Raw genomic sequence first — 16,710 nt, forward strand, 5'->3', positions numbered from 1 at the left:
CACATGGCTAAAGGTTAGACTGTTTGGCTGTGATCAATAGGGTTAAGGTCATTAACATGTTATGAATATCACGAGGCCCTGGGAAAGCAGAGAAGAGGTCCAACGAACTGGGCTCTGATTGGCTGGAGAGTGTCAATAGGAGAGGCCACCCCCCACTGACCCAAGAGGTCATTTGAAGAGTTAATCACCTCTAACCTCATGCCAAAAGGATGATGGAGGTTTGGATAGACATGACTGCTAAAATATAAAAAAAGTGCGTGGTGTTTGACCAAAAGCAAATAAACATCATGCATCACATTTGAAAAAAACAAAACAATACCGTTATGTCACAAGCTGGGGTCAGTCCAATCAAAACTTTGTTTTTGTTTTGCAATGTTTGTATTGGAGATATCCTAGATTTCTATCCTAAAAACCTGTCATTAACCAGGGACATTTTAACAGTACTGATAATGACACCTAATACATGAATATGTTTAGCTATTACATAAACCAATTCAACTTTCAATGATGACTATTTTTAAACTACAAATGACTGCTAAGCCCTATAAGGTTACTTTATCTCATGCTTTGAAGCATCTTTTAATGTACTGCGATAAAATATGAAATAATCAGCACATACACACACAAGAACATTCTTTAAAAAAGTTTATTGGCTTTTAAAACCACTTTAAAAATCTCACCAGTGAGTACTTTCCATTGAAAAAAGAAACAACGCGTTTGCAATATTAACAAGCTACTGTACATTAAGCAGTACACCAGACAACACCACAGAGGAGGGTTTTTTTTTCTACTGGTAGAAATGGACAAGATAGTCAAACAGAGTTGGTTCTGGGTCAGTCAAAGGTAAAGAATCAGAGTCACTGCTTGATGGAGCTCCTGTACTCATAAAGAGGTGCATTTCCTTCATTCAAATTCAAATATCAGTGCCTTATTGTTAAAGAAAGAATCACGAGAAAATGTTAAATCTCTTCACAAATGCATTTAGCAAAAAAATATGTAAAATCAACAGAAAACAGTCTTCAACAGAACATATAGAACATTAACTTAGTAAACAGCACACAATAAAAGTAATGCAACTCATGAAACTAGCACTGCCAGTCTGGTTAACAGAACCTGCCCAAATCACAGAAGACAGTGGTTACCAAGAATACAAAGTACAACAGAAGTTATCACACATGCGTGCGTACAATCATTTATCAACATAATGAGCATGTAGGTTTTAAAAGGTTGTTTGACTTTTTTCCCTCAATGCTTTATATTCTCGTTTATGAGAATGAGTAAGAAATGTGTATCTCACTGAGATTAATGCACATTTTGCTACAAGACAATTAGTCATTTTCTGACACTTAATTTCCCTACTGATCTTGTCATAAAAAATACTTTTTTTTAACTTTTTTTGTGGGCATCCATCATTACATTTGTCCATTAAAGATGTGGCAAAGCCATGTGTCATAAAAATTTAGTGCAATAATGTGAACCTCCAAAGTTTGTTGAAACATGAGTAATCATTTTTTCCAGTGTCTGCTGAAAGGCTTTGAGCACAATGTCTGTCACAGAGATGTTTGCAACCAGCTAACAGTATCACAACTTTTTTTTTCTCAATATACCATGCTATTGATCCTGCTCAAAGCACACATCACTTCTGCAACTGCAGAGACCTATTATCTTTGAATTGAAAAAAAGTAAAAGAAAATCAGCAAGCGAGACCAGACAGCATTACTTTTACGACACATTGAGCCAGAAATGTAACACACAACATACAGTATCTTGCCGTCTATAGATCTGTTAAGCTTTTTTTTCTCTTTTGAATGGCACATACTTAGCTAGAATAATGGCCATAATATAGTGTCTTGATACATCAAATCTCTATGTATCTATCCTATTTACAGATGGAGCTTAAACATGACTTATACAACATAGACAATAGCCAAAAACTCAAGCAAGCATCCTACTGTATCACATAGCCTACCTGGCTAGCAGTGATGGTTTCAACATGCTTTCAGGTCCATGGTTACCTATAAAACATAGGACAGTGACCATTTCACAAATTTACATACTGTACATAAGATTTACGCAACTTAACCCTTTTCCTCATATGCAATAAAATTATTTTATATCTCCGAGGCCGTCCGTTTCTCGTTGTTCATGTTTACTAGGAGTGTCTCTATGTGTAATAATCTCTTACGTTATTCAAACAGATCATCTTTGGTATGGAAATAAGGCTGGATTCTCCACAAACATAATTTCATTTCATCTTGATCCCAGGATGACATCAATACATAAATGTCAGCCTCTAGCTTTCTATGTAACTAAGCCTTCTCCATACCATTGATATTCTTATCCAAGCTGGGAGTATAGCATGCCTAAAAATTAAAATAAAAAAATCACATGACTGAAAGTGTGCCTGCCATGGGTTTATGGACAGCATATCATATTCCTCTAAATCCATTACTGATAAGGGCACACACAGTGTCGTTAGCCTATACAATATGCATCTATATTGTAACACTGCAAAACAAAAACAATAAGAAATAGTACTGAAAGTATCAGAGTAACAGCTGCCTTGATATGATGAAGCTCTGGATGGTTCAGAAGATTCTTATTATACTATATACAGTCTCTCTACAGATGGCATAAGGCCTTGGTCTTTGGGAATAAGGCAGCCAGTTGTTGATCCTTTTCGATGTATAGTCCACAAAGTGGCCTGAATTCCCATCTTCTCCCTACTGATTCATCTACTCCCTTTACAAGATATTAAACAGTACAAGAAGTATAGGCTTTAAGAACATTTCATTCTTGGACAATGCTCAGATGTGAATCAGTTTTCCACTGATTTGGTATATGATAAAAGTATAAAGATTATGTCATAAATTCAGCACCTGGCAGCATAAGATGCCACCCTTTTTTAATATTCAGATATGGCAGGCAAATGTACTCTAACTATTATGTGCATATCTTACAATCCCAATATTGTCTCCATTTGGTTGAACTTGAACTGCACACACTTAAAATAGTATCCAACAGCATTCATTTTTTGGTCTTTAGTGCCAAATTTCCTACCTATCTCTGTAATCATTAAGTGTCTGTTAAATACAAATATTGCATTATTGATTGGTTATGACATGGAAGATTATGGTTCTCTTAATGTTCATACCATACAAACCTGCTCTTTGTAAGTGCATTCTGCCACCAAGTATTCACACTTTTTTACTTGAAATGCTTACATTTCTAATTTCAGATGAGGGGGAAAGTGGTTAAGTACTGAAACTCTGGGTGACAAATGGAAAAAGGAGAGATGTAACTAAAGGTCAGTAGAGGAGATTTTCTGGTAAGCCTGGCACTTTTAACAGAACAAATGGCAAAGTCCAGACAAATCCCAACAAACTATAGTTAAAAACAGATAAACTACATACGCACCAAACAAACAACAGAGAACATAAAAATTATACAGAGTAAAAGATAACATTAGCCCAACATCTCCACTGTAGTAGGCTGGTCTTTGCTTTCTAGCCAGTCAAAACCAGAGTTCACAGTATCACTGCATATCTGCTGAAAAAGCGGGTCGTTCTTCAGTTCTTCCAGTGTTGAGTCTTCATATTGTTCCTGCTGTTGATTAGGATCAAACAGCAGGTTGGTGTCCAAAGTGTTAAGGTCAGTGATGCTACTGGACAGATCTGAGGTCAGTCTGATGTCATTTGAGAAGTCAGACGCCACAGCGTTAAGCTCAGAGGCTACCTGACCCACCAACTGGGAACTGGGGTTGAGGCCATCATCCCCCAACAAGTCTTTGACAGTGTTGTTGAAATCCAGCTGTTGTTGCTCATCCTCTACCTCCTGCTGCTGTGTGCTCTGGAGGAGGAGCTGTGGTTGTGTCTGCACAGGATTCTCCTGGAGCTGCTGCTGCTGATGATGATCTTGCTCAGCAGGACCTGCTTGTGCTTGGCTGTCCCCAGCTGAGAAACTCCCCTGTTCTCCACTGCCAGTGGTGAGGTAGCCATGCTGCTGGAGCTCAAAGGCAGCAGGGCTGGAGCTAACAGGCAGCTGAGTTTGGTGAGCCGTTCCTCCAGCGAAATTAGGAGTGGTCTCCAGGATCTGTGTGAGGTTCATACGGGCCGTGTAGTTAGAGGGTAGGTTGTTTATACCCAGGCCACGGACAGAATCATCCCCATCGGCTTCCATTTTGCTGAGAAGAACGTTTGTGATTTTGGCGGTATTACTCGGACCCTGCACAGGCAGCATCTCACTCTGCATCATGATGTTCAGGGGTACAGATTGGCTACGCTGGACCATGCTGTGGACAGAGCCGACTGTCTGGCTGTTGGACAGGATGCTGAGCACCTCGGAGGTAATGGGGGAGTTAAAGGGTGAAACCACGGCTCTCGTGGTGGTGGCGGTATTGGTGGTGGTGGTGGTTGGAGGGCCGGTGTTGCCACTGAAGTTTCTCTGGCGCACTGCAGGACTGACACTGCGGCAACGGAAAGTACTGGATGTTGATGAGGTTGATGCCTTGTTGTCTAACGGCGCGGGCACAGCAAAACTCTCCTGTTTAGTGGGAGTAGTTACACCTGTTCCCAGCTGGTGCTGTTGTTGCTGCTGCTGCTGCACCGGGGATATGGGGGTCAAACGGCCAAAGTGAGCAGCATCCTGTCTCGACTGGGCCTGAAATGACTGGCCAGGAATTGCAAAGGCATGTGGTTTACGGAACTGGTCATCCACCAGGTCTTGGTAGCTGGGCAGAATGCCAATGCTATGGTTGGGCAAAGGACCTGCAGAGTTGCTGTTGTAGCGGTTGTTGATCCACTCCAGTTTAGCCTTGTCAGGGTGTGTTGCCATCGGCCTCTGCATGGGCTTAACAGGGCTGCTGGAGACAATACTGGCATCATGATAACCTGTGATGCTGGAATTAATAGGGGTGAATGCAAAAGGGTTCCTGCACTCCACTGGGCTCGGGGGGACGCTGCTGCTGCAGTTAGACAGTGGCGTGCTGATGGGGGTGTGTCGACCCATAGCTCCATCCACAGGCGTGATGGGAGCCATGCGGGAACAGGGGCTCTCTCTTGTCATGCTGTGCCCGAGCGTCATTTCAGAGGTGGGGGTGGGTGTCGGAGTTGGAGTCGGAGTTGGAGTGGGAGTTTGAACAGGAGTGGTACTGCTGTGGGCAGAGTGGAAGAAGGTGCTGCCGGCCTGGTGAGCATCTAGGATGGAGCCTTGACTGCTGGCTGACTGGCCTTGTAAAGACACATCAACACAGCTACCAAACAGACCCTTCAGCTTCATCTGCTCTTCCATTTGGACCAGCTCCTCCACAATGCTGTCCTGGGTCATGTCATCATCATTGAATGGGAAGTAATCCATGCTGGGCTGAGAACCTGCAAAGTCAACCATCTCCTGCGTGAGGGTGAGCTGCCCTGAGGTCTCAGGGGGTTGAGCTATAATGGAAAGTTGGTCAGTAGGGGCTTGTTTGTGTTCTGCTGGTATCTGCTGTGCAAATGCCTGCTTCCGAAGCTCATCAAGCTGTCCTTCCTCCCATATTGTGCTCTTTAAGTCACTCATCACAGAGGCTTCGTGTGCTCCTGAGTTGGCTGGTATGGCATGAGGGTCCCCGGTGATCTGCCGTAGCAATGCCTGATCCGACGTGGTGTTTCCAGCTGCTCCAGTGCTGGTATCAGTGCTGAGAGAATGGTCTGCGCGCTTCAAAACCAAGGCCTGGGGTTTGACAACAGTTCGGGAGCCCTCAGTGTGCGTGATGGGAGAGTCAGAGAGTGCAAGGATCTGCGTGGGCCCTATAGAGGTGTGTTTCATAGTCACTTTGCAGGGAGCACTCTCCGGTCTGGCAGGGGTTCCCTGTCTGGGGATCCTCTTCAATGCAGCACTGACTCCAGGTTTGGGATTGTCAATTAAAGACAGTGGCTGCTGGGAGATAAACACCCTCTTCACAGGTATCACATGGGAATCCCCACCTGGGCCTGTGCGCTTCCTAGGGCTCTTGGCATCTAGGCAGGGATCCTTCGATGTTGGGGTAACAGCGGAGGAGCCAATGGATGATGTGTTGCCAATGGAGTTCTGATTATCAACAGTCAAGTACAAAGTACTGTCATGGCAGTTACTGTTATTGCTATCCTGAGTCCCAGCTACAGCTAACAAGATGGGAGGGGATGTGGGCTCACTTTTTACCCTCGCCCCTTTGTCTGGTCCGGGAGAACACTTAATCAGGAAGCTTGGCTCACTGGCAGCCCTGAACTTAGCCATTCTCTCCTCTTTGGTCCCACCAGCAGTTTTCTCTGTGCTAGGGGTGGGGTTATTGTCATTTCCAGCTTCAGACAACACTTTTGGGTCGGAGAGGATTGGGGTGGAGATTAGGGCGCTGGGTCTGATTGCAGCAGGGGTAAACAAGCTCCCACCATGTGGATGCTGTGAATCGTCCAAAGCAGCTATGGTATTCACACCGGCTGAGGCAGGACGCACGGTTGTGCTGCTGCTGCTGGGAGCCAGAGCAATGGCCGTCATCTTCACCACGTTGACTGAGCTGACGTGGGGAGTTGGCATCACAGTTTTTATGGGGCTGTTGGTGATGAGCAAGGTGGGGGGTGAGCGCAGCGTGATGGCACTGGTGGCGGAGGGCTTGGGCAGAATTTGTGCGTACCGTGTACCGTGTCGTGCCAGCCGGTCACCCACAGGACTAGCAGAGATATTTTGGGGATGTTTGGGCGACTGTTTAAGAGACTGAGTGACCACTTGAAAGTTTACAGGCAACACTTTCCCCTCTGTTGTCCCTACAGGGCTGGGCGAAGTCATCAGCTGCCTCCCTCTCTGTACCTGGGAAAAGAAAATGGTGACAATAAAATTACATTTTGGCACATTTTTCAAATTATAGAATAGTAAGTATAATTAGGGAAACATTCAGCCAGACACATACCGTGACTGGGCTGGGGACAGCTGCTACCACGATGCCTATGGTGGGCTGAGGGGAGAGCAGAGCAGGGCTGCCACAGGGAATGGTGGGGCCGGGGGTACTGGCCTCCGTTCTCTTGACCTGGGCGTCACTGGGCAGGGGTGAGTGGAGCTTCTGCTCCTGCTGCTTCTTCTGAATCTTACGCTGCAGTTGCTGCTTTGCATCAACAGAGGGAGAGGGCAAGGTCTTCACCTGGGGCTGGAAAGAGTTTGCCTCAGCTGTTGGAACAAATGCAGAGGCTGGAGTTGGCGTCTTCATTCCTATCAAAGAGAAGAATAACCCCCCCCCCAAAGAATTATGATCAGAATGGATACAATCAGTAGCCTTTTCACAGAGAGATTCTGTAACAGCGCAACAATAAAGTTACACTATATAGACCCACGGGTGTTGTAAAGCCGCCCCAGTTGTTTTTTCACAGAGAACGCTGGCTTTCCAGACGCAAAAGAAGCGTTGGAGTCTAGTGTGTGTGAGCCGATCCACACTGTCAATCAACCGCTCAAACCCAGCCTGACCCACAACTTTATGCATTATAGTAGCACAACTGTTGAGAGAGAGAAGTACAAAGATGGAGTGAGTGCAGCACCGTGGCATGTGTTAGAGAGAAAAGAAAGAGGGGAAGAGATGGTGGAGTACTGAACGCAACGATTCAGTTATTAATAACTTAGGGTACTCTGAATGCTGCTGTCACAGTTTGACCTGCCTATGGGTCGACTCAAACATCACTACTGTGTGTCATTCAGTCCTGCCGGCTTTCCCATTCACACAAACATTGGTTCGGTGCTGTTTTGACTCTGTGTTTACCTCTGCTGTCGGCCCAGAGGCACAACAGATTGTCCCTCCATTCCGTGTGTATCTTTAACACAGACGGTGGGGCGTAATAAAAGCGCAACAGCCCCGCAACCAACAGGCTGTGGGAATAAAGCTAGTGAGAACAAAGCACTTCAAACCAGTGATGGTTTCAATAGTTCTGGAGTTGCAGAGCCAAATTTAAGCAAGGAAAGTATTACGGACATCATTATCAAGTATATTGTGACATGGGTTACAGACAGCTGAATTAACTTAGTTCCATTTTCAGCACTGTGGCCAGCTGGCAACTATGTGCATGTTTAATCACACAAAAAAAACACTTCAGGGCCTTGATGTATAAACCATGCTGTCCAGTAGTGATTATCATGACACACATCAGGAGGAACAAAATCACAAATGCAGACAACAAATTTACAACAAAAAGGAGCAGTGTGTGATTTTTGTGTTATCTATTGGTAGAACTGGAATATAATATTCATACCTCTGTTCTCATTAGTGTATAGTCACCTTAAACTATAGAGTTTTTATTAGCTTAGAATGAGCCCTATATGTCTACATAGGGTGCAGCGTGTCTTCCACAGAGCCCATTAACTGAACACTGGCTTTAAAGTGGGCCTTTTGTGTGCTGTTTCATGTTTTTATGTCACCTGAAGGCCACTGTAAGTTCTCTACACACTGGAAAGGAAGGGATGAGGAAAGTGGTATTCAGTTGGTTGCAATCTGCAACCTTACCGCTAGATGTCATTAAAACCTACACACTGCTCCTTTAACATATCAGTCCTCAACATGATGCTGTGAAGTATGATGTGCAGTATACACACTAAGAGGGAGACAACAGTGTACACAACACCTGCATGTCCGGGGACATATTTACCTGTGGGTGCTCCTGTCATAACAGTGAGTGCAGCCATGGACTTAGTACCAATGTAGTGGCTATTGAGCAGGAAGCGGGCCAGGTCCTCCACGTTGTCAAACTGACGACTCAGGACTTTTTGTGCCCACTCACACACCAGTCCACAGGCTGCAGATCTCATTTCATCCTCAGCGCTTGGGGACTGACCAGTAGACTCCATCAGCTCACACTACATACGAGAGCAGCAGGTAGATGGGCATCAGACCATTTTTTAAAAGTCAAACAAGATATTTACTGTGTGGGTTTTTTTTTTGCAATGTAACTTACCCCATCACCAGATTTCTGCAGATCCAGGTTGGGTAAGGACGGCATGTGAACAAAAGCTTTCTTTCTTAACCCGCTATAACAGTATGTGAGAAGGAGTTAAGGTGTCTGAAACATATTATTCAAATTGTTAATGACTCAAACAACATTTGCCTTTAGTCTCGATTAGAAAACAGTAGTACCCAGCTGACTCTTAAAGAGCAGAAATGATCTATGAACCAATCTTTATGCAGCCTGATTTTGCTAATGTAATTTAATTTAATGAACAGGAGGCACAATGAGCCAAGAGTTTTTAAACTTGATTCAAAGCTGGAATTTTTAGATTTCTGTGGACAATATGTGCCATCAAATAAGGTGATATCACAGTAATTTGTTAAACTTAAAACTTAAAGCCACTTATTGCTAGCAGTAGGCATGAGCAGTAGGCCTCTTCTTGAATGGCAAGTGTGCATTCGACAAACAGCATCAACTCACTTGCTCACAATTTGGAAACTACGTAGGCAGAATAAAGTTAAGCACATATAAATAAAAACATAGGGAGACTTTGTTGGCAGGTTCATCAGAATAAAAGGATATTTGGATTTGCCCCTCATGCCCAGTCGACGTGCCTTCATGTTAGGAAAGACGTTTTTCATGATCTTTCCGAAGTCTGCTGCACTCAGTGGATTGTAGCCGAGATTGTCACAATAGCTCCTGCAAGACAAGAGAATCCTCCGTAAGATTAAAAGTGAAACACACACTGTTTTTACTCCCTTTTACCTGATCCCCTGACCCTGAAGTGAGGTCACACACTCACTTGTATTCATCATACACCTCTTGCTTTGGGAGGGAAGTCTCCGGGTGCTCTTCTAGGTGATTCCGTATCCAGTTGAATGCGTACATCTGTTGAGTACGGCTTGACGACATGGAACTCTGATCACTGAAATTGGTACACAAGAAGAATAAATCTGGTGAGGCAGTGTCCTCAATTTGTACGCATCATTTCTTGTTAATACAGAAACTTTAATACCATAATCCAGGAGTGGAGGACCCCCTCTCATTCTCAGTCCAAATGGGCAGAATTGGGGGGTTGGGGTGATGAATAGATATGGGGAAACAAATGAAACACAGACAGCTAGGTATAGCAAGAATCTACATAGATCAGTGGTTTGCTTCATAATGATAATCAATCATACAGCGGAAAAATCAATGTAATTTTGCATTATTAAAAAAAACTCACCAGTGAGGAATAACCCCCCAAAAATGTCAAAAACTTGAAATTCAACTTAATTTATAGGAGCTAGCAGTCTAAACTGTCTGCGAAGTAGCCAGTGGATAGTGATTTGATCTTCTGACAAGCAATGAGACAACAGTGCCAATAATGTAATGAGAGCCACAACATAGCAGCCATGTGTGTGTGAGTCAAAAAAAAAGGCCAAAGAGCAAAGAGGAAAACTTGAGTTAAGTGTGTGTGTGCGCCTGTGTGTGTGTCTGTGTCATACCTTTTATCATTGCCACTGCTAGGACCAGAAGGCAACTTCAGGTAGAGGTAGAGTTTTTCGATGTCTGTAAACTTCTCAACATCTTGCTGTAAAAAATAAAATGACCACAAAAGGAAACACAGGTTATTCATATAAAAGAAAGAAGAAATAATTTCCCCCAACAGAACCTTTAAATGTATACATGATTATGGTTGCATAATTATGCCAAAAGATGCCTTTGAAAAAGATAACTTATCTTTCTTGATGTTTAAAGACAAAATAAAAAAACAATAAAACAATGATAAAAACAAAAAAATACAATGTATAAATAGATTGCATATACATAATAAAAACTAAAGAAAAATAATATAAAAATAAATGAGATCACATATGTTGTAGTGCACTGCCAAAAAATACTGAAAACTCCTAAACAAATATTCAACATTATGGTAAACAACAGTCAACACACATTCCAGTCAGTAACTCAGCGAGGATTTATAACACAAAACAAAAGAGAGCATCTCAAATACAAACAACATGTCCGCAGAAAATTTAGGCTATCTAAATCAGAATTTAGCATTTTAAAATGCAACACGGGAATGACAGTTGCACACAACCTCCATCCTAATGAGTCCACCTCAACTGCTTTTCAAATGGTTTGGAAGAATGGACTCATCTTATAGCTTTACTATTTTCCTCTGTTGCTAGGGGAACCAATACTTAAATGAATGAGGTGAGAGCTGTCAGCCAATTAGCAGTATATGGAAACGCAATTTACTACACTCCATCGCTACAAGCATACAGTAAAGTGAATTAGTTATTCTCTGCTAATACCAGGGTTGGATCTTTTAGCACCATCCCCTTAAATGTTTTCTTGGATTTTCTAAGACGGTCTTTACATCTTCATCAACCTATACCGGTAACCTAGGCAACATTTACAAAATCATATGTCTAAGGTGCAGGAACCATCCTACAGCTACATGATGCAAGCGCAACCTGTATATTGCAGGTCAAATGCAATATACGTGTGGTATTTATGTTTATTTTCAAACAATTCAAACAGACCTAACAATTAAATCCCAGTATCCAAGGCCATAATGTTGTATCACTGACTGTGGTTTGAACTGTCCCTATGCCTCCACATATTTATTCCATTTTTTTGAAAACGGTATCCATATAAATTAAGGAAATATGTTTAATTTTTTATTGAGAAGAATGGAGTCAAATCAAGTTGATTTTATTTATTTTTTTTAGGCAATATGACAATTTACATTGTGGGGAAAATGAAAATGACTTCTGAGGATACTGGCATATTCTTCTGTTATGATGATTATGTATTTTGAATTGGCAGTTTTTTAATAATAATAATTCACTGGATAAGCCAAAATGGCTGTTTTTTTCAATCTACCAAAAAAATGTGTTATGTGTACTGTAATATATAAAATACATCTTGATATAAGATTAAATATATGGTGATAGAAGATTGTATACATTTCACCCACCCCTAAATATTATTACTGCAAATGTTCATAGTATTTTGTCTCCACAGTGTTATATATATTTACACGTGAGACACAGTCTTTTATTTTCCCCAGTGACGTGTTGTGTGCAACAGTGTCAACGTGCAAGCATCTGGAGTGCTTACACATTGAAAGGGACTAGACCTGTCTGCCGACATCTGTCAAAAATAAGATAGACTTTCTGAAATTAATTAGAAACTTTGAATGCTCTGTATTTTTTATTATAAAGTAAATATTGACAAAACTTCATCATGTAGCTTTGATGTCACTAAAATGGAGTTGTTACTCGTGTGTTGTCGGCCACTTCAGATAAATCCTACAGATGCACGATATGGGTTTTATCAGCTTATACTGATAATTACCTGCTTGTCATGGCTGATACTGATAAGCTCACCGATAATTTCACATTTTGTATTTCAAAAAGAACTTCATAGTTTATGCATGCCCAAAGGTAAGAAAAGCTAAGATGTATTGGGCAAAGATGGATGATTAGATATTCAGTAACCTAACCAAATCTAACTGACGTCACTACCATGTCACAACAACACAACAACAACAGCCACAACAACAACAAACAGTTCTGACTCTTCAAATGTTCATGTATCTTTTCTAATAAAAAGGACATCAAAAAAATCTTCACAAGCATTCTTTGGCTTTTATAGTGCATTTCGCATTAAAATTCAAATAAAATGCTTTGACATGATGTGTACAATCAGGCATGTCAATGTTTACTCAATGCATGGTTACTGGCGGATCGTAAACCAACTTTTAAGGTGCATGCTTCCACCTGCTGTGTCGAGGTGTGAAGATGCGTAGGTCAATGAAAACACTCGGGCTTTGCAGTATCAGCAGATAATTTACTGGCTATAATGTCATTAATTGAATAATACATGATAATGTATATATATATATATGTATATATATATATATATATATACATATACATATACATATATACACACACACAGTATGTATGTGTGTGCATGTTTACCAATATATATTATGCATCCCTAATCCACAACTAAATGTGCATAAATAGACTTTTAAATATCAACATTTTTTTGTAAATGCCAAAATTGTGTTCCATTGTATACTGCAAGAAAAAAAGAAAATTGGTCCATGTGCATTTACAGGCCAATATAATGTACACTACTGTTATTTCTATTAATATTTATAGATTTTTTTAGTGTTATCACAAAATATATTTTGTATCTATTGTTGTTCCAGTTTAGTTATATAGTAGGACGACTTCACATTCATACCTGTCCTTATGATCCACTAATAAAGAGTAGATAGCAGAGAACTGGTAACAAATAACAGAGGCTTGGTCTGTACAAGTACGGTCTGTCGTGGATACTCACCAATATGCTGTCCACTTTTGATTGTACAGATTTGCTAAAAATGAGGGAAAAAAGCAAAAGTAAGAGGTGAGAATAAATATTACTTGGGTTAAAATAACACTGATGCATATTCACCAGTTTTCTTTGTAAGAAAACTTGTTACTAGAGTTTCTACATAGACATCGATCAGTCAATATATTAACTTATTTTTTACAACTGTAGTTTATTTTTTAAATATTATTTTCTAAATATCCTAAATTATCCCACAGAATCAGATGTGCTGCATCACGTACAGACAATGAAATAAAGACAACGTATCTTGTTTGTTATCTACTCAGATGTGATGTGCAGCGGCTTTGGAGAGTATTCAGACACTTTGTTGTACATTTTCAATTTTCAATTCAAAAGAGATTTAATGTACTTTGTGATCATTAATCTACATACAATAAACAATTCAAAAACAGCAAAAACCTCTTTCAGAATGGGTTGCAAATGAATTTAAAATCCAAATCTCTCTTTTGTTTAAGAATTCAGACCCTTCTTTAAGAATAAACAGAAATGACAGCTTCAAGTCTTCTTCCTGGCAGATCCTCAGATTGAATGGGAAGTGGGTGAACTCCTCTCCAGGTCCCTCCACAGATATTTTTTGGGCGTTAAATGGGTCATTCAAGGACATTCAGAGACTTATGTAATGAATGGTAACCCTTCACCTCTGTGGTTGTGTGCGCTCTGGAGGAGGTTTACTTCAAGGTTCTTTTTCTATTTGGCTGCATTCATTCTTCCATTGCTTCTAACAAGCCTCCACGTCCCTTTCGCAGTGGAACACGATGCTGACCACTCACAATAATCCATGATGCTTTATTGTTTTAGCCAGGTTATGAGCAGTACCCAGTACCTGTTCTCCACGGCCCCAGGACTCTTTGTCACCTCCCTGACCCTGACCCTCCTTGCCTCGAGTTGGACCAGCTCTAGGAAGAGTCCTGTCACTTCCAAACTTCTTATATTTCACAAAGATGGAGCCCGCTGTGCTGCTGGGAACATTTTGAGCTTTGGAAATGCCCAACATCAATTGACAACTGCGGAGGACCAGAGAGACTTCCTCGGACATCATTGCATGGTTTGAAAAGCCCTGTGAACTGTGCGATCTCATACACACTCACGTGTGTGTGCCTTTTTAAATCACGTCCAGTCATTTGAGTTTCTGCAGGAGAGCTTCAATCGAGCCCCAATAGTTTATTGCAGAGTGAGCAGTGAATTGAGATGTTTAACAATTATGAATTATCATCATTTTGCGCCATCATTGGCAGGTGGAGTGCCGCACCATTTAAATGTTTGCATCTGTAACATGCAGTAAATTGCATGGGGGGGACACGGATCCAATGGCCTTTTCCCATGACACATTAAATTAACTTGTCATGATCGTAAAGGCCCCCATTATAACATCAACAATGGCTTTATTGTATTTATGTGTCCTAGCAAGACTTAGCAAAAACTTGAACTTGAAGCAGCTGAATGGGATTCAGCCATTTTAATATTTACAAATGTGCTTTTCCTACGTCCTCTGCAAAAAAAAAAAGAAAAAAAAAAGGCCCACTGGTGAGTTTTTTAGGCCACTATAAATTTCCGAGTCAGAGTTTGGACATGCATAATAATATGGTGTGCACAGTAAATATACTGCACCATTTAGTTGATAGGTGTTAATAGGGATTTCAGACAAGTCCCTGGAGGTATCAAGGATAATCAAAGCAGGTGCGCCAAAGGATGCATGACAAAGACTCTGAATACTTGTGTAAGAAACAACAACCTCTGAAACACGTTTTCACTCTGTCATTATGGATTACTGCATACGTAGTACATTTAGTCCATTTGAAATTGCATCTGTAAAGTGTGCAAAAATATGAATGCTGTTTGAATTGTTTCCAAAAACCACTGACTGTCATAACATCTGAGTAGAAAGCCTGTATAAAGATAATAAAATGTCTAGTTATTTGGTCACATTCACTGCATGGTGATATGAAATCAAACAGAAATAATTGAGTTTTAATCATTTCCAAATCCACTGCAGAAAACTAAACATGCACAAACTACACCATTATTAAAGGAGACTCTTGTGTATTGTTATTAGCAGCATCAAATCAGTGCGAGGCTGTCCCTCTGTGGAGCTGTCTGGGTTTGACACCTGTCATCCCGAGCATCAGCACCACCGGTGGATTTTAGTGTCATCTATCACATGGCCTCCTATGGCTCGATGCTAAGGATTTTAGTCACTACTGCTGAGATAAACCAGACGTTAGCGTGTAATTAATGCATTAAAAGGATAGCAGGCGGAGTAGTTTCCCTCGCTGTTACCGTATTTACCGTTAAATGTCTCCGGGTTGCACGGGAGCACTCGTGTTATTTTGCAGCCGCTTTGTGCAGCACTCAGCCTCCCTGCCTCTCCACAGCTAGGCACGCTAATTACGAGGCTACTGCTACAGCGAAAAGGACAAGTGTGGCTGCTTGAGGGTTATTTTTCATCCTTACCAAATTGAATTCTTTATTTTGAACTGTAACGCGTTAGCCTCGGGCCCCTGGAGTCCTGGCACCAGCGCTGGAAGAGAGCCTAATCCCGAGGCAGGCTTCTGACCAGGTTGTTGTTGATCATCAGCCATCACGATGGAGGGGTGGTGGTGGTGGGGGAGCTTTAACAAGTAGGCCTCATCCCCGGCTGTGCGCTGCACCGGACCCACCGCTGCTGGAGCGGCTCAGTCAGCTAGGACAGCCCGCTGAATCCACCGCAGAGCATGGCTACGAACATTGTGATGTGACCCTCGCAAAAACACAAAACTAAACCAAAAAAAACACCCGGGAATACAAAAGGCATTTCGCAGAGGTCTCTCCGCTGCCGCAAATAGCACGCCTGCAGCAGCAGCTCAGCAGCAGCTACAGACGAGCTGCGCCTGCGTCAAGTTACAGACAGGAACCGCACACGAGCCCGGAAATACATGGGGAGTGTGCCTTCAAAATAAAAGCATACAATTTACGGAGGACTAAACATGACTTAAGTCTCAATTAATAAAAAAATACAGAAATACAGAAATAAATCAATACATTAATTAATGTATAAATACATAAATGTATAAATAAATAAAATAATGATTTAATAATTCATTATTTTATATTTTATATTTATATTTTATATTCTATATTTATACCCTTTTAATGTCTTCTTTTTATTTACTCTATTTACTCTTTCTGTGTGTATGTTTGTAAATTTGCATTTATTTATTTATTTATTCATGTATTTCAGCATTTATTTATGTCTGTTTTATGTATTTATTTCTGCATTTATTTATTTTTTCAGTCCTCTATTTAGTTATACATTTATTTCAGCATTTATTTATTTATGTGTTTATTTATTCATTCCTCTATTTATTTCTACATGTATTTTTGCATTTATTTATTTATTTATTGA

The 16,710-nt window shown here is 41.1% G+C and overlaps 1 protein-coding gene across 1 annotated transcript; it reads right to left on the reverse strand.

Moving 5' to 3' along the window:
- Window positions 1-631: 631 nt before the first annotated feature.
- rfx7b (regulatory factor X7b) lies at window positions 632-16,097 on the reverse strand. Its single transcript, XM_083916815.1, has 10 exons — window positions 15,780-16,097; window positions 13,278-13,311; window positions 10,417-10,503; window positions 9,946-9,983; window positions 9,733-9,855; window positions 9,510-9,629; window positions 8,940-9,021; window positions 8,634-8,841; window positions 6,917-7,212; window positions 632-6,816 (listed from the first exon to the last, which is right to left on the reverse strand). The coding sequence occupies exons 1-10, from the start codon at window positions 15,905-15,907 to the stop codon at window positions 3,466-3,468; spliced, it is 4,467 nt and encodes a 1,488-aa protein (XP_083772941.1). The 5' UTR covers window positions 15,908-16,097; the 3' UTR covers window positions 632-3,465.
- Between the last annotated feature and the right edge of the window lie 613 nt (window positions 16,098-16,710).

This window comes from Echiichthys vipera (genome assembly GCF_963691815.1).
Source record: "Echiichthys vipera genome assembly, chromosome: 7".
Lineage (NCBI taxonomy): Eukaryota > Metazoa > Chordata > Actinopteri > Perciformes > Trachinidae > Echiichthys > Echiichthys vipera.